This window comes from Ranitomeya imitator, chromosome 7 (assembly GCF_032444005.1).
Source record: "Ranitomeya imitator isolate aRanImi1 chromosome 7, aRanImi1.pri, whole genome shotgun sequence".
Lineage (NCBI taxonomy): Eukaryota > Metazoa > Chordata > Amphibia > Anura > Dendrobatidae > Ranitomeya > Ranitomeya imitator.
In genome coordinates, this window is record NC_091288.1 from 8,756,813 (window position 1) to 8,775,667 (window position 18,855).

The window sequence follows — 18,855 nt, forward strand, 5'->3', positions numbered from 1 at the left end:
GAAAGCCGCCTGGACGGTCGAGAAGTGGTGACACGCCGCCTGGAAGCCGATAGGTTCTGGTACTGGAGAGGGAAAGAATAACTGGTGAGGGAGACGTCCAGAGATTCCTATACAGCCGGTATGTATGGGAGAGATTCTCTACTGTAAGAGCAGAGGAGCCATCAGCCCTAGATGCAGCACTGGCAGATTCAGGAAAGGTTTAATGAATATACGACATTGCCACATCCATAAAAGTCGGCCGCACGATAAACACCATATAGCAAAGAAAGTGGTTTTGATAATGTCAGCTTCTCACACAAAGTGCAGGACCCCCGCCGCTCCACCGACAGAACAATGCAACGTCACGGGGCTCAGAAGATACCCCCACACCAGACGGGTTATTGCATTATATGTGAGAAAAGAAAATAAATGAAATGAAAGTTTAGAATCACCACAAAAGCACTATCCCTGGCTCGTCTCACCAGGCGACGAGCATCTCGTCTCACCAGGCGACGAGCATCTCGTCTCACCAGGCGACGAGCATCTCGTCTCACCAGGCGACGAGCATCTCGTCTCACCAGGCGACGAGCATCTCGTCTCACCAGGCGACGAGCATCTCGTCTCACCAGGCGACGAGCATCTCGTCTCACCAGGCGACGAGCATCTCGTCTCACCAGGCGACGAGCATCTCGTCTCACCTGGCGACGAGCATCTCGTCTCACCAGGCGACGAGCATCTCGTCTCACCAGGCGACGAGCATCTCGTCTCACCAGGCGACGAGCATCTCGTCTCACCAGGCGACGAGCATCTCGTCTCACCAGGCGACGAGCATCTCGTCTCACCAGACGACGAGCATCTCGTCTCACCAGACGACGAGCATCTCTTCTCACCAGACGACGAGCATCTCATCTCACCAGACGATCGTAATGAGCTGCACTGAAACATCCAGAGAGAATATCTGAGTTCCAGTAGATCGTACGGTAAAATAAATGGTGTTCTTTAAAGCTATAACATGGCCCACAAATAATGAGCCCCAGTGTCTCGGGGGATGAAAGAAAAAATAAAAGTTACAGCTCCTGGAGAGAGAAAGGGAAAAAAAAAACCCACAAAGACACAAACTGGGCAAACTGGGAACAAAAGCTACAAACACTGGAATCTCCGGGGGACGATCAGAACAAACTGTGGAAAGTGTGGAGGCAGAATGACTGATGCCCCAGATCATTGCTTCCCCTGATCATTGCTTCCCCAGATCATTGCTTCCCCAGATCATTGCTTCCTCTGAATTCTGCCTCCTCAGCTGGGAAACATGCAGAGGAACGTGAAAGGGGATTAAAAATAACCCGGAAAGGTTCATATTCAACAACGGAACAAACTAGACATGAAGAATTCAACCCGTCCATCGTCCCAGAGGAAAGACGCCACACGTAAAAACCGCCATTACCTATAGGAAGAGATACTGGAGGGACAAGTATCAGCCCCACACATACGTGACAAGGAGTGACCTCATCAATAGGGCCAATAATATACTGCAAGAGTGGCCCCCAGAGAGACAATGCTGCAAACTGGCGTATACCGGAAACCCCCCTCCCCAAGACCATCATATACCGCAAACACCCCCTCCAAGACCGTCAGTATAGTGGGAACACCCCACAAGACCATCATACACCAGGAACACCCCCTAAGACGAACATATATCAGGAATACCCCCTCCAAGTCCATCAGTATAGTGGGAACACCCCACAAGACCATCATATACCGGGAACACCCCCTCCAAGACAGTCAGTATAGTGGGAACACCCCACAAGACCATCATATACCGGGAACACCCCCTCCAAGACAGTCAGTATAGTGGGAACACCCCACAAGACCATCATACACCAGGGACACCCCCTAAGACCAACATATATCAGTAACATCCCCCAAGACCGTCATACACCAAGAACACCCCCCGAGACTGGCCATATACTGGGAACACCGCCCAAGACTAGGCTTGAGCGAAACGCATCGGACAAATTCAAAAGTCGCCGACTTTTGGCAAAGTCGGGTTTCATGAAACCCGACCCTAGTGTGGGATCGGCCATGCGGTCGGCGAACTTCGCGCCAAAGTCGTGTTTCGTATGACGCGTTTGGCACCATTTTTTCAGCCAATGAAGGAGCGTGGGCAGAGTGAGGACATAGGTCTTAGGGGCGTGCACGCCTATCGCCATCTTCTCGCTTGTGCGCTGTAGCGATTTGCAATGTGTAACACCAGCTTTTCTGTTCAGGGACGGAGAGACTTTTCGTGATAATCGGCCGATTTCACTCGATTCGACTTTTGGGATAGTCTGGTTTCGCGAAACCCCACTCGACCCTAAAAAAGTAAAAGTCGCTCAACCCTACCCAAGACCATTATATACCAAGAACACCCTGCAAGACCATTCGTATAACGTCAACACTCCTACAAGACTGTCATACACCAGGAACACCCCAAAAGACCATCATTCACCAAGAACCCCCTAGAGACTGGTCGTATACTGGGAACACCCCCCAAAACCGTTATATACCAGGAACATCCTCAAAACCGTCACATACCAGCAACACCCCACAAAAACATCAATATAACAGGAACATTCCCCATCCCCCCACTGGCTGTATACTGGTAACACCCCACAAGACCGTCATATACCAAGAACACCCCCCAGAACTAAAATATACCAGGAACACCACCCGCGAGACCGTCCAAATAACAAGAATACCACTGCCCCCCTGTCATATACCAGGAACACCCTTAGAGACAGCCATATATTGCGAAAACCAAGCAAGATGGCCATATACTGGTGAGACCGGCCATATACCAGGTACCAGTATGACCATCTGCTTTGGAGATGACTCGGCACGCTAGACGGCACACTCCGGCACACTCCGCCCATCTAGACGGCACACTCCGCCCATCTAGACGGCACACTCCGCCCATCTAGACGGCACACTCCGCCCATCTAGACGGCACACTCCGCCCATCTAGACGGCACACTCCGCCCCGCTAGACGGCACACTCCGCCCCGCTAGACGGCACACTCCGGCCCGCTAGACGGCACACTCCGGCCTGCACATCCTTACATTTGCCCATTCTACCTGCTCCCAACACCTCACCGTTCAGACTGCTGGTGCCACTATAACAAGACGGTGAAGGTTTTTCACGTGTGGTTGGTGGCTTTAATGTTGTGGCTGATGGGTGCACATCTCCGGCACCCGCTGCAGACGCTGGATTATGTCCGTTTCACTTCCCACATTACAAATAATTAAAACAGTGTAAAAGGGATTAGGGAGCTGGAGGTGGATCACCCCGGGGGGCGGCCATTTCTACACTAAACACTTCCGAAAGAAGTCACTGGGAGCTCAGGGAAGCCGATCATTAGACATAGTGCGCATATTTCTGAGGACAACACACGTCTCCGGTTACACGAGTGCGGCTGGTGATGCTGCGGAGATCCTCCGTCTGCTGCTCCCCGGGGCTCCACCAAAAAGGCTCATCCATGGCCCCCAAGGCTGAAACTGACTGTAAATGTCAGGATGATCTATTGGATCTGATCGCGGTGCCCCCTGCAGTCGCCCAGTTCCCAAGGCTGACACTAACAGTAAATGTCAGGATGATCTACTGGATCTGTACTGGATCTGATCGTGGTGCCCCTGCAGTCGCCCAGTCCCCAAGGCTGACACTAAGGGTACCGTCACACAGTGCAATTTTGATCGCTACGACGGCACGATTCGTGACGTTCGAGCGATATAGTTACGAGATCGCAGTGTCTGACACGCTCCTGTGATCAGGGACCCCGCTGAGAATCGTACGTCGTAGCAGATCGTTTGAAACTTTCTTTCGTCGTCTAGTGTCCCGCTGTGGCGGCATGATTGCATGGTGTAACATATATCGTATACGATGTGCGCATAGTAACCAACGGCTTCTACATCGCACATACGTCATGAAATTATCGCTCCAGCGTCGTAGATTGCAAAGTGTGACAGCAGTCTACGACGCTGGAGCGATATTGTTACGACGCTGGAGCGTCACGGATCGTACCGTCGTAGCGATGAAAATTGCACTGTGTGACGGTACCCTAACTGTAAATATCAGGATGATCTACTGGATCTGATCACTGTGCTCCCTGCAGTCGCCCAGTCTGTCACTGCCAGGAATAATCGGAATTATTCTACAAAGTGAAATATCGCTCACTGATCTGACGTCAAGCTTCCTGTATTTCTTTATTACTTTCTTTGTTGCTCGGCCTTAGTATTTCTATTTTCAAGATCTCGAATTGCTGTCAGAAAAGAGAAACATCCAGAGGCTGAAACCATGTACAGATCTGAGGCCGTGTTCACACGATGGAGGAAAAGAAAAAAAGTATTTTGCACAAAAGTCAACAAACATTCACGATCAGATTTCTGCCACCAATTTCCACCCTACCCTGATGAAGATGCACACGAGGATTCGGCACCTGCAGATATGCACACCTTAAGGGTACGTGCACACGTCAGGATTTTTTCCTGACAAAATCCAGAGATTTCTGCCAGAAATCCGCGTTTTTTTGCGCGGATTTCTCGCGGAAATTGCACGTTTTTTGCGCGAATTTTGCGCAGATTTTTTGCGGATTTTTTTTTTTCCCGGAATGTCATTTTGGCTTAGAAATCCGCAACAATTCCGGAAAAAGAAAGAGCATGTCCGGATTTTTAGCGGTAAGCGTTTTTTTTGCGGAAAAAAACGCTTACATCTGCACAAAAAACCCGGAATGCATTCTAAATGATAGGATGCATATTTTTAGCGTTTTTAATGCGGAATTATAGCGAAATTCCGCAAAAAAAACGCTAAAAATCCTGACGTGTGCACATACCCTAAGGAATGGTGGAAATCAAAGTCAAGGAGAAATGGAAATCATTTTCAAAACCTCTGGATTCTAAAGTCCGGGGTCTGAGCCTCGTGCAGAAATCCCGGCACCTCCAGCCTCGGCTGTGGTCACTGAGGTTATTAATGGTCGTCTGAGAAAGGATCTGCAGCTGAATGGACTTGGGAAAATCATCAAAATCTGCTACCGGCAGCTCCTGCCTAATCACCAACCAATGACATCCCCAATGGAGACAAGTCTGGATCCGCTGCCGGAAGCTCCTGTGTGATCACCGACCAATGGCGTCCCCAATGGAGACAAGTCTGGATCCACTGCCGGGAGCTCCTGTGTCATCACCAACCAATGACATCCCCAATAGAGACAAGTCTGGATCCGCTGCCGGAAGATCCTGTGTGATCACCGACCAATGACGTCCCCAATGGAGACAAGTCTGGATCCGGTGCCAGGAGCTCGTGTCATCACCGACCAATGACGTCCCCAATGGAGACAAGTCTGGATCCGCTGCCGGAAGCTCCTGTGTCATCACTGACCAATGACGTCCCCAATGGAGACAAGTCTGGATCCGCTGCCGGAAGTTCCTGTGTGATCACCGACCAATGACGTCCCCAATGGAGACAAGTCTGGATCCACTGCTGGAAGCTCCTGTGTCATCACCAACCAATGACATTCCCAATGGAGACAAGTCTGGATCTGCTGTCGGAAGATCCTGTGTGATCACCGACCAATGACGTCCCCAATGGAGACAAGTCTGCATCCGCTGCCGGAAGATCCTGTGTCATCACTAACCAATGACGTCCCCAACGGAGACAAGTCTGGATCCGCTGCCGGAAGCTCCTGTGTGATCACCGACCAATGACGTCCCCAATGGAGACAAGTCTGGATCCGGTGCCGGGAGCTCCAGTGTCATCACCGACCAATGACGTCCCCAATGTGCTCTATGGAGACAAGTCCAGAGACACTGCCGGCAGGTTCTATGTAATCACCAACCAATGACATCCCCAATGGAGACAAGTCTGGATCCACTGCCGGAAGCTCCTGCGTCATCACAGACCAATGACGTCCCTGATGTGCTTTATGGAGGCAAGTCCGGAGACACTGCTGGCAGCTCCTGTGTAATCACCAATCAATGACATCCCCAATGGAGACAAGTCAGGAGACACTGCCGGTAGCTCCTGTGTGATCTCCAACCAATGATGTCCCTGATGGAAACAAGTCCAGAGACGCTGCCGGGAGCTCCTGTGTAATCACCGACCAATGACGTCCCCAATGTGCTCGATGGGGACAAGTCTGGAGACGCTGCCGGCAGCTCCTGTGTAATCAATGACATCCCCGATGTGCTAGATGTAGACAAGTCTGGAGATGCTGCAGACACGGGAGCAGGTGCAGGCCACTCAGCAGCACCGGCAACATGCTATCTGGGGACAATTTGGAGAAACAGCCGCACCACAGCACAACGTAAAATGAATTCTGCTGCAAATTTGTTCTGTGTGAACAAGTACTGATAGTTTTCATGGCTGAGCGTTTGTTACAACGGCATAGACACAATCCTCCAAATCAACTCTTCTCTACGTCTCAAAATCTACTATATAATTGTCTAAGGGTCACTTCCGTCTTTCTGTCTGTCACGGATATTCATTGGTCGCAGCCTCTGTCTGTCATGGAAATCCAAGTCGCTGATTGGTCATGGCAAAACGCCCACGATTATTGCCACGACCAATCAGCGACGGCCATAGTCTGGCAGCGAAATGGCCGCTGCTTTAGTGCCCTGCAGTCGGTGCTGAGCGCTCACACAGGGTTAATGCCAGCTTAACGGACCGCGGTGTAACACACTCCGTTACCGCAGCTATTAACCCTGTGTGACCAACTTTTTACTATTGATGCTGCGTATACAGCATCAATAGTAAAACGATCTAATGTTAAAAATAATAATAATAATTAAAAAAAAAAAAAAAGTTATTCTCACCCTCCGGCGTCGCGTCCTGTCCTCGGCAGTGCAAGCGGCAGGTTCCGGTGCCAAGGATGCTATGCGAGAAGGACCTGCCGTGACGTCAAGGTCATGTGATCGCGACATCATCACAGGTCCTGCGCTCATACCAACCCTTGGACCGCAAGCTGCCGCGTGCACCGCACACAGGCGACAGGACTACAAGGGCCCTTCGGAAGGTGAGTATATGTTTATTTTTTATTTTAAGTCTTTTTTAACCACGCATATAGTGCCCACATTGCTATATACTATGTGGGCTGTTATATACTACATCTCTGTGCTATATACGATGTAGCTGGGCAATATACAACGTGACTGTCCAATATACTACGTGGCTGGGCAATATACTACGTGGCTCTGCTATATACTACGTCGCTGACCAATACACTACGTAGCTGTGCAATACACTTATGTGACTGTATTATATACTACGTGCCTGTGCAATATACTACATGGCTCTACAATACACTATGTGGCTATGTTATATACTACGTACCTCTCCTATATACTACGTACGCTGTGTTACATACTACGTAGCTCTCTTATATACTACGTAGCTATGTTATATACTACGTCGGTTGTCTTATATACTACATCACTGTGCAATATAGTACATAGCCTGTGCTATATACTACCTACATATTCTAGAATACCCAATACGTTAGAATCGGCCCACATCTAGTGTGAAATAATCTTCTAGACTAATCCAACCGGATCCTAAAAGCCCCATCTCTGCCTGCAGTGCAGTGTGGGTACCCGAGCCCCATCTCTGCCTGCAGTGCGGTGTGGGTACCCGAGCCCCATCTCTGCCTGCAGTGCGGTGTGGGTACCCGAGCCCCATCTCTGCCTGCAGTGCGGTGTGGGTACCCGAGCCCCATCTCTGCCTGCAGTGCGGTGTGGGTACCCGAGCCCCATCTCTGCCTGCAGTGCGGTGTGGGTACCCGAGCCCCATCTCTGCCTGCAGTGCAGTGTGGGTACCCGAGCCCCATCTCTGCCTGCAGTGCAGTGTGGGTACCCGAGCCCCATCTCTGCCTGCAGTGCAGTGTGGGTACCCGAGCCCCATCTCTGCCTGCAGTGCAGTGTGGGTACCCGAGCCCCATCTCTGCCTGCAGTGCAGTGTGGGTACCCGAGCCCCATCTCTGCCTGCAGTGCAGTGTGGGTACCCGAGCCCCATCTCTGCCTGCAGTGCAGTGTGGGTACCCGAGCCCCATCTCTGCCTGCAGTGCAGTGTGGGTACCCGAGCCCCATCTCTGCCTGCAGTGCAGTGTGGGTACCCGAGCCCCATCTCTGCCTGCAGTGCAGTGTGGGTACCCGAGCCCCATCTCTGCCTGCAGTGCAGTGTGGGTACCCGAGCCCCATCTCTGCCTGCAGTGCAGTGTGGGTACCCGAGCCCCATCTCTGCCTGCAGTGCAGTGTGGGTACCCGAGCCCCATCTCTGCCTGCAGTGCAGTGTGGGTACCCGAGCCCCATCTCTGCCTGCAGTGCAGTGTGGGTACCCGAGCCCCATCTCTGCCTGCAGTGCAGTGTGGGTACCCGAGCCCCATCTCTGCCTGCAGTGCGGTGTGGGTACCCGAGCCCCATCTCTGCCTGCAGTGCGGGTACCCGAGCCCCATCTCTGCCTGCAGTGCAGTGTGGGTACCCGAGCCCCATCTCTGCCTGCAGTGCGGTGTGGGTACCCGAGCCCCATCTCTGCCTGCAGTGCAGTGTGGGTACCCGAGCCCCATCTCTGCCTGCAGTGCAGTGTGGGTACCCGAGCCCCATCTCTGCCTGCAGTGCAGTGTGGGTACCCGAGCCCCATCTCTGCCTGCAGTGCAGTGTGGGTACCCGAGCCCCATCTCTGCCTGCAGTACAGTGTGGGTACCCGAGCCCCATCTCTGCCTGCAGTGCAGTGTGGGTACCCGAGCCCCATCTCTGCCTGCAGTGCAGTGTGGGTACCCGAGCCCCATCTCTGCCTGCAGTGCAGTGTGGGTACCCGAGCCCCATCTCTGCCTGCAGTGCAGTGTGGGTACCCGAGCCCTATCTCTGCCTGCAGTGAGTGTACCCGAGCCCTATCTCTGCCTGCAGTGAGTGTACCCGAGCCCTATCTCTGCCTGCAGTGAGTGTACCCGAGCCCTATCTCTGCCTGCAGTGTGGGTACCCGAGCCCTATCTCTGCCTGCAGTGTGGGTACCCGAGCCCTATCTCTGCCTGCAGTGAGTGTACCCGAGCCCTATCTCTGCCTGCAGTGAGTGTACCCGAGCCCTATCTCGGCCTGCAGTACAGTGTGTGTACCCGAGCCGTATCTCTGTGATAAACATCCAGAAATATTCAGTAGCAAAACTAAAATCATGAGGTCCACCCCCAGGATGTGGCAATTATCATAATACCCACCGAAACATGATTAGACCTCCTGCCACATCCGCAGGAGTACAGAGGGGTCCCCGATTCTGTAAATTAGTCTTCTCCAGCAGCACAGAGGATGTCAGGATTCCACTGCTGCAGGAGGATAACAGCAGCAATCCTGGATCCCGAGCTCTGCAACCTGTGACTACAACTTCCAGTATGCTCCGGGAGAGCCACAGTGTGCAGAGCGCTGCATAGAGGGAGTATTGCAGAGCAGCGCGCAGGCGATGCATGGTAATCAGGTGAAGGGTGGCAGCTGCTGGGCGCAGGGTAGAATGGGGGGCTTGTCCATGGGGTCATGGGCTGCTCGCCACGTACAGAATCACAGAAAGCAAGAAATCTGGGCTGCACCGCAAATATGCTGTTCATCCGCAGCTTCCTATGACAAAGGGAAGGATCCTGCTGTGACCGGCGAGCGGTGGATAGACAGTGACGTCACCTATAGCCACGGACCCCATAAACTCCACCGAGCACTGCAGAAACATACAGGCAGCCGCTCCAATGCTACAAACCCCACAATGCACCCCTACAGGCGATCTAAGACCCCCGGATAATAGGAGGAGAGGGGAATGCATGCAAGGTGGGGGGAGGGGCACATTCATTCCTGCACACACTTTACCTTCATATAAGAGCCACGTTCTGCAGTTTTGTGGTGAGGAAACGGGTCTCCGAGCTGCTCCAGTGTTGGGGGTCTTGGACCTCAGTCACATCGGGGTCTCGGAGGAGGCAGCAGTCTCAGCAGATGGAGCCTCATACTGTCAGAGACGATCATGGAAGAGAGAGCAGGGAGGGGAGAGGGGGTGAGAGATGTGTGTCCCTGGGGGCGCAGGGATCTATAGGGGCTGCAGGGAATCAGCTGACCAACAGTGCAGAGGTGAAGAGCTATAGGTGGAAGCAGAGGCCGCTACAATGTATCTATAGTATCAGAACAAGTATGTATCTATAGGTATCACACCTGCGATACTATGTAGCTATAGTATCAGACCAACAAGTACTATATATCTATAGTATCACACCTGCGAGTACTATATATCTATAGTATCACACCTGCGACTACTATATATCTATAGTATCACACCTGCGAGTACTATATATCTATAGGTATCACACCTGCGAGTACTATGTAGCTATAGTATCAGACCAAGTACTATATATCTATAGTATCACACTTGCGAGTACTATGTAGCTATAGTATCAGACCAACAAGTACTATATATCTATAGGTATCACACCTGCGAGTACTATGTAGCTATAGTATCAGACTAAGTACTATATATCTATAGTATCACACCTGCGAGTACTATGTAGCTATAGTATCAGACCAACAAGTACTATATATCTATAGTTTCACACCTGCGAGTACTATGTATCTATAGTATCAGACCAACAAGTACTATATATCTATAGTTTCACACCTGCGAGTACTATGTATCTATAGTATCAGACCAACAAGTACTATATATCTATAGATATCAGGTCAATAATTGCTATGCATCTATAATATCACACCTAAGAGGACACTGTACCTATAGTATCACACCTGAAAGCACCATGTATCTATAGTAAGACAAAGCGATGGATAGAGGGAGACTCTAGAGTTCATTATATAGGAAACGTATAAATGACTACAGGTCTTGTAAGGGGATATTGCACCAGATCTCCAGGACACTCACAGCTTAGAGATATATAGGTGGCAGGTCTCTGCTAGGCAGACATATAGGTATCGGATAAAAATCCCAGTGGATGGAAACAATCTATACGTGACAGAGTAACATAAGTATATATACAAATATATGTAGGTAATAGGAGATAATAAATGGTGACAATGTATAGGTGAATGATGGGAGGTAAGAAGTGGATAGATCTGGATGTCATCTATGTCTGTGTATATAGCGCTATAGGTTTAATACTCCGCCAGGGATATTGATCCATAGGTGGTCACGAAGGGGTCTAGATGTGGGGAAATACGGAAGGTTCAGAATGGAGTACAGGTGAAAGGTCACGGGATCTATAAGTTCCAATAGGGGGTGAAATGTGCAGAGGGGTTTATATATCTCCTAAAATGCAAGGGGTAATATGCACAGGGACTCTATAGGCTCCAGGTGGCGGCAGGTGAATCTATAGGTGACCAGGTCGCAATATTCCAGCAGCAGTTTGCACAGGGTGGGGTAGATCTATAGGTGGTCCTGGGATAGGTTTCTGTATATCCAGATCACCTTATAGGTGGTGTGTTTATACTTCAGATGGATGCAGGTGTCTCTGTACATACAAACGGCAGCAGTAATGATCTATAGGTGACTGGGTCAGTATATCCCAGCAGCCATAGGCACTGGGTTAGGGTATATCGATAGGCTCCAATAGATGGTTGCAGGTGTTTCTGTATATCCAGGTGGCACGGGAGAACTATAAGTGACCAGCTCTATAGGCTCCAGCTCACAGCTGCAGGGTCTATAAGGGGTGAATTGTGTAGGAAGGGGGTCTATGTATATCCTACAAGGTGAGAGTTATATCCATTGGTGACACAGGAATTCTGTAGGCTCCAGGTGAAGTATATCCAGGTGAACTCTGTGGCTCTATAGGAGTCTAGGCCTGTATATTCCAGCAGCAGGAGGCACAGGATGGAGGTCTCTATCTAGGTCACACTATAGGCTCCAGGAGGGTCTTTCTATAGGCTCTCACTCAGAGATGCAGGGTCTTAGTGTATACAAGTCACCTTATAGGTGGTCTATGTAAAGGTGACTGTATACGTTTCCACCCCACACGGTTGCAATCGGTTGTATCTCCAGGTCACTCTATAGGTGACAGGAGGATCTATAATGTACAACAACTCAAGGCTGCAGTCCAGCAACTGGAGGTGCAGGAGAACTACTAGTGCCAGGTGACGGCTGTGGGGTCCGGTGAATCCAGGTGGTTCTATAGGTGACGGCTGTGGGGTTGCTGTATCCGGATGATCCTATAGGTGACTGCTGCAGGGGCTCTGGGTGGTTCTATAGGTGACGGCTGTGGGGTTGCTGTATCCGGATGATCCTATAGGTGACCGCTGCAGGGGCTCTGGGTGGTTCTATAGGTGACGGCTGTGGGGTTGCTGTATCCGGATGATCCTATAGGTGACCGCTGCAGGGGCTCTGGGTGGTTCTATAGGTGAAGGTTGTGGGGTCCGCTGTATCCGGGTGATCCTGTAGGTGAACGTTGTGGGTTCTTGTGTATCCCGGCCTCTCTGCAGGTTCCTTGTATCCTGGGCCCTCCAAACAGCAGATCTATAGGTGACAGGAGGGTCTCGGTGTATACCGGCCTCTCTGCAGGTGACGGCTGCAGGTTCCTTGTATCCTGGGCCCTCCAAACAGCAGATCTATAGGTGACAGGAGGGTCTCGGTGTATACTGGCCTCTCTGCAGGTGACGGCTGCAGTTTCCTTGTATCCTGGGCTCTCCAAACAGCAGATCTATAGGTGACAGGAGGGTCTCGGTGTATCCCGGCCTCTCTGCAGGTGACCGATGCAGGGTCCTTGTATCCGGGTCTCTAAAGGTAATGATGATATAAGTCTGTGTGTACCCAGGCAGTGGCAGATCTATAGGTGACGGCTGCAGGGTCCCTTTATCACGGTGATCCTATAGGTGACAGGAGGGTCCTTGTATCCAGGTCTCCCTGCAGACCCCGGGGGTCCCTGTATCCGAGTTCTCTGTAGGTTGGTGTCGTATCTGCAGGTCCTGGGGGTCCCTGTATCCCAGTCTCTATAGGTGACAGGAGGGTCCCTGTATCCGGGTCTCTCTGTAGGTTGGTGTCGTTTCTGCAGGCCCCGGGGGTCCCTGTATCCGGGTCTCTCTGCAGGTCCCGGGGGTCCCTGTATCCGGGTCTCTCTGCACGTCCCGGGGGTCCCTGTATCCGGGTCTCTCTGCAGGTCCCGGGGGTCCCTGTATCCGGGTCTCTCTGCAGGTCCCGGGGGTCCCTGTATCCGGGTCTCTCTGCGGGTCCCGGTATTCCGGTCTCTATAGGTGACGGCGGCGGTATACACAGACAGTGACGTCAGGCCTCGCAGTATACAGCAGGCTCCGGCAGTGTCGGGCTCTCCGGGGCCCCGGCCCGGGATGTGTGGGCTCCGGCCTCGGTGTCACTTCTGCCCCCTCCCGCTCTCAGGCCGCAGCATAGCAACGGGAGCTGCGCACTCACCGCACAGTCTCGCGAGAAGCTGCGGAGGCAGTGACGTCACCGCTGTAACCCGTGCGCTGCCGGCTGCTGCTGGACGGTGAATGGACGAGGAAGAGGAGACAACCGATGGCACCGGCGGCCGACCGGGCACATACCGAGAGGCCGGAGACAGCGACACCCGGAGGAGGCGGAGAGCGGAGACAGTAACAACAATAATATACTAGTGATAACAGTAACCATACTAGTGATAATAATACCAGTGATAACAGTAACCATAGTAACCATACTAGTGCTAATAATACTAGTGATAACAGTAACCATAGTAACCATACTAGTGATAATAATACCAGTGATAACAGTAACCATAGTAACCATACTAGTGCTAATAATACTAGTGATAACAGTAACCATAGTAACCATACTAGTGCTAATAATACTAGTGATAACAGTAACCATAGTAACCATACTAGTGCTAATAATACTAGTGATAACAGTAACCATAGTAACCATATTAGTGCTAATAATACTAGTGATAACAGTAACCATAGTAACCATACTAGTGATAATAATACTAGTGATAACAGTAACCATAGTAACCATACTAGTGATAATAATACTAGTGATAACAGTAACCATAGTAACCATACTAGTGATAATAATACTAGTGATAACAGTAACCATAGTAACCATACTAGTGATAATAATACTAGTGATAACAGTAACCATAGTAACCATACTAGTGCTAATAATACTAGTGATAACAGTAACCATAGTAACCATACTAGTGCTAATAATACTAGTGATAACAGTAACCATAGTAACCATACTAGTGCTAATAATACTAGTGATAACAGTAACCATAGTAACCATACTAGTGCTAATAATACTAGTGATAACAGTAACCATAGTAACCATACTAGTGCTAATAATACTAGTGATAACAGTAACCATAGTAACCATACTAGTGCTAATAATACTAGTGATAACAGTAACCATAGTAACCATACTAGTGCTAATAATACTAGTGATAACAGTAACCATAGTAACCATACTAGTGCTAATAATACTAGTGATAACAGTAACCATAGTAACCATACTAGTGCTAATAATACTAGTGATAACAGTAACCATAGTAACCATACTAGTGCTAATAATACTAGTGATAACAGTAACCATAGTAACCATACTAGTGCTAATAATACTAGTGATAACAGTAACCATAGTAACCATACTAGTGCTAATAATACTAGTGATAACAGTAACCATAGTAACCATACTAGTGCTAATAATACTAGTGATAACAGTAACCATAGTAACCATACTAGTGCTAATAATACTAGTGATAACAGTAACCATAGTAACCATACTAGTGCTAATAATACTAGTGATAACAGTAACCATAGTAACAATAGTATTAGTGATAACAGTAACCATAGTAACCATACTAGTGATAATAATACTAGTGATAACAGTAACCATAGTAACCATACTAGTGATAATAATACCAGTGATAACAGTAACCATAGTAACCATACTAGTGATAATAATACAAGTGATAACAGTAACCATAGTAACCATACTAGTGATAATAATACCAGTGATAACAGTAACCATAGTAACCATACTAGTGATAATACCAGTGATAACAGTAACCATAGTAACCATACTAGTGATAATACCAGTGATAACAGTAACCATAGTAACCATACTAGTGATAATAATACCAGTGATAACAGTAACCATAGTAACCATACTAGTGATAAGAATACCAGTGATAACAGTAACCATAGTAACCATACTAGTGATAATACCAGTGATAACAGTAACCATAGTAACCATACTAGTGATAATAATACCAGTGATAACAGTAACCATAGTAACCATACTAGTGATAAGAATACCAGTGATAACAGTAACCATAGTAACCATACTAGTGATAATAATACCAGTGATAACAGTAACCATAGTAACCATACTAGTGATAATAATACCAGTAATAACAGTAACCATGCTAGTGATAATACCAGTGATAACAGTAACCATAGTAACCATACTAGTGCTAATAATACTAGTGATAACAGTAACCATAGTAACCATACTAGTGATAATAATACCAGTGATAACAGTAACCATAGTAACCATACTAGTGATAATAATACCAGTGATAACAGTAACCATAGTAACCATACTAGTGATTATAATACCAGTGATAAGAGTAACCATAGTAACCATACTAGTGATAATAATACCAGTGATAATAGTAACCATACTAGTGATAATACCAGTGATAACAGTAACCATAGTAACCATACTAGTGATAATAATACCAGTGATAATAGTAACCATACTAGTGATAATACCAGTGATAACAGTAACCATAGTAACCATACTAGTGATAATAATACCAGTGATAATAGTAACCATACTAGTGATAATACCAGTGATAACAGTAACCATAGTAACCATACTAGTGATAATACTAGTGATAACAGTAACCATAGTAACCATACTAGTGATAAAAATACCAGTGATAACAGTAACCATAGTAACCATACTAGTGATAATAATACCAGTGATAACAGTAACCATAGTAACCATACTAGTGATAATAATACCAGTGATAACAGTAACCATAGTAACCATACTAGTGCTAATAATACCAGTAATAACAGTAACCATGCTAGTGATAATACCAGTGATAACAGTAACCATAGTAAACATACTAGTGATAATAATACCAGTGATAACAGTAACCATAGTAACCATACTAGTGATAATAATACCAGTGATAACAGTAACCATAGTAACCATACTAGTGATAATAATACCAGTGATAACAGTAACCATAGTAACCATACTAGTGATAATAATACCAGTGATAACAGTAACCATAGTAACCATACTAGTGCTAATAATACCAGTAATAACAGTAACCATGCTAGTGATGATACCAGTGATAACAGTAACCATAGTAACCATACTAGTGATAATACCAGTAATAACAGTAACCATAGTAACCATGCTAGTGATAATACCAGTGATAACAGTAACCATAGTAACCATACTAGTGATAATAATACCAGTGATAACAGTAACCATAGTAACCATACTAGTGATAATAATACAAGTGATAACAGTAACCATAGTAACCATACTAGTGATAATAATACCAGTGATAACAGTAACCATAGTAACCATACTAGTGATAATACCAGTGATAACAGTAACCATAGTAACCATACTAGTGATAATACCAGTGATAACAGTAACCATAGTAACCATACTAGTGATAAGAATACCAGTGATAACAGTAACCATAGTAACCATACTAGTGATAATAATACCAGTGATAACAGTAACCATAGTAACCATACTAGTGATAATAATGCCAGTGATAACAGTAACCATAGTAACCATACTAGTGATAATAATACCAGTGATAACAGTAACCATACTAGTGATAATAATACCAGTGATAACAGTAACCATAGTAACCATACTAGTGATAATAATACCAGTGATAACAGTAACCATAGTAACCATACTAGTGATAATACCAGTGATAACAGTTAACCATAGTAACCATACTAGTGATAATACCAGTGATAACAGTTAACCATAGTAACCATACTAGTGATAATACCAGTGATAACAGTAACCATAGTAACCATACTAGTGATAATACTAGTGATAACAGTAACCATAGTAACCATACTAGTGATAAGAATACCAGTGATAACAGTAACCATAGTAACCATACTAGTGATAAGAATACCAGTGATAACAGTAACCATAGTAACCATACTAGTGATAAGAATACTAGTGATAACAGTAACCATAGTAACCATACTAGTGATAAGAATACCAGTGATAACAGTAACCATATTAGTGATAATAATACCAGTGATAACAGTAACCATAGTAACCATACTAGTGATAATAATACCAGTAATAACAGTAACCATACACCATGTTCCAAATTATTATGCAAATGATATTTTTCTCGGATTTTCCTAAATGGTCGGTGCATATGACAGTCAGTCTAATAAAAGTTATCACCCGTCAGATTATACATTGAATTTTATTGGAGAAACCTCCCAATGATAACAGTATAATCTCCAAAATGAATAAAACCCCACAATGCACTGCTCCAAATTATTAGGCAGTGTCGAATTTCTAAACATTTGATGTTTTAAAGAACTGAAAAGTCTCATTTGTGGAATTTGCAGCATTAGGAGGTCACATTCACTGAGCAAAAAAGCTATTTATCTCCAAAACCTCCTAACAACCAAGTTACATGTAACATCGGAGCCTTCTGTGCTGTCACCTTCACAATTCTTGCCTCCATTGAACTTGTGGGTTTTCGGAGAGTTTCTGCTTGTATTTCTTCCCTCCCAGAGCTGCTGTTTTGATGTGAACGGCCTCCCACCCTCATAGATCTTGTGCTTGATGATTCTCCAAAGGTTCTCTGTAGGGTTGAGGTCAGGTGAAGATGGCGGCCGCACCATGAGTTTATCTCCTTTTATGCCCATAGCAGCCAATGACTCAGAGGTTTCTTTGCAGCATGAGATGGGGCATTGTCAGCATGAAGATGATTTTGCTGCTGGTTTCTGCTTTTTAGACCATGGAATTTTAGACCATTTTTAGACCATGGAACCTTTTTAGAAAACACCTGTGATTGTCTTACCGCTGTCTCTAACATCATGTCCTCCCTCTATCTGAAACTAAACCTGTCAAAAACTGAACTCCTCGTGTTCTCTCCCTCTACTAACCTACCTTTGCCTGACATTGCCATCTCCGTGTGCGGTTCCACCATTACTCCAAAGCAACATGCCCGCTGCCTTGGGGTCATCCTTGATTCTGACCTTTCATTCACCCCCCACATTCGATCACTGGCTCGCTCTTATCTGCATCTCAAAAACATTTCTAGAATTCGCCCTTTTCTTAATTTCGACTCTGCAAAAACTCTGACTGTTTCACTTATTCATTCTCGTCTGGACTATTGTAACTCTCTACTAATCGGCCCCCCTCTTACCAAACTCTCCCCGCTCCAATCTGTCCTGAATGCTGCAGCCAGGATCATATTCCTCACCAACCGTTACACCGATGCCTCCACCCTGTGCCAGTCATTACACTGGTTACCCATCCACTCCAGAATCCAGTACAAAACTACTACCCTCAGGGCTGCCACTAGAAATTTCGGGGCCCCATACTGGAAAAATTTTCGGGGCCCCCTTGAAACTCCGCCCAGGCTCCACCCCAGCCCCGCCTCCAGGCTCCACCCCACGAACTGTCCACAGTCCCACCGCTCTCTCTTGGAAAATCTCCACTTCTCACCTATCACACATTGACAGTTCCCATCACCAGATCACACATATAGCAGGCAGCTTTTGTTTTGGCCAAAAGATTTTTTAAGCCGCCACCATAACACGGTAGACACTTTTGGCCGGGCCCTACTCTACTGTAACCTACTAAATATTTGTTAAAATATG

The 18,855-nt window shown here is 47.2% G+C and overlaps 2 protein-coding genes across 2 annotated transcripts in view; one reads left to right on the top strand and one right to left on the bottom strand.

Moving 5' to 3' along the window:
• PTPN4 (protein tyrosine phosphatase non-receptor type 4) overlaps positions 1 to 13,395 on the bottom strand; it is a 74,760-nt gene extending 61,365 nt beyond the window's left edge. The window contains exon 1 of the mRNA XM_069732655.1: positions 9,838 to 13,395. The gene's annotated coding sequence lies outside the window, so the exon portion shown is untranslated. The remainder of the gene's footprint in view (positions 1 to 9,837) is intronic.
• Positions 13,396 to 13,489: 94 nt separating this feature from the next.
• Positions 13,490 to 16,936, top strand: LOC138645772 (dentin sialophosphoprotein-like). Its single transcript, XM_069735292.1, has 2 exons — positions 13,490 to 13,566; positions 14,962 to 16,936. Exons 1-2 carry the CDS (start codon positions 13,490 to 13,492, stop codon positions 16,934 to 16,936), a joined length of 2,052 nt encoding a protein of 683 aa, XP_069591393.1.
• Positions 16,937 to 18,855: the final 1,919 nt, after the last annotated feature.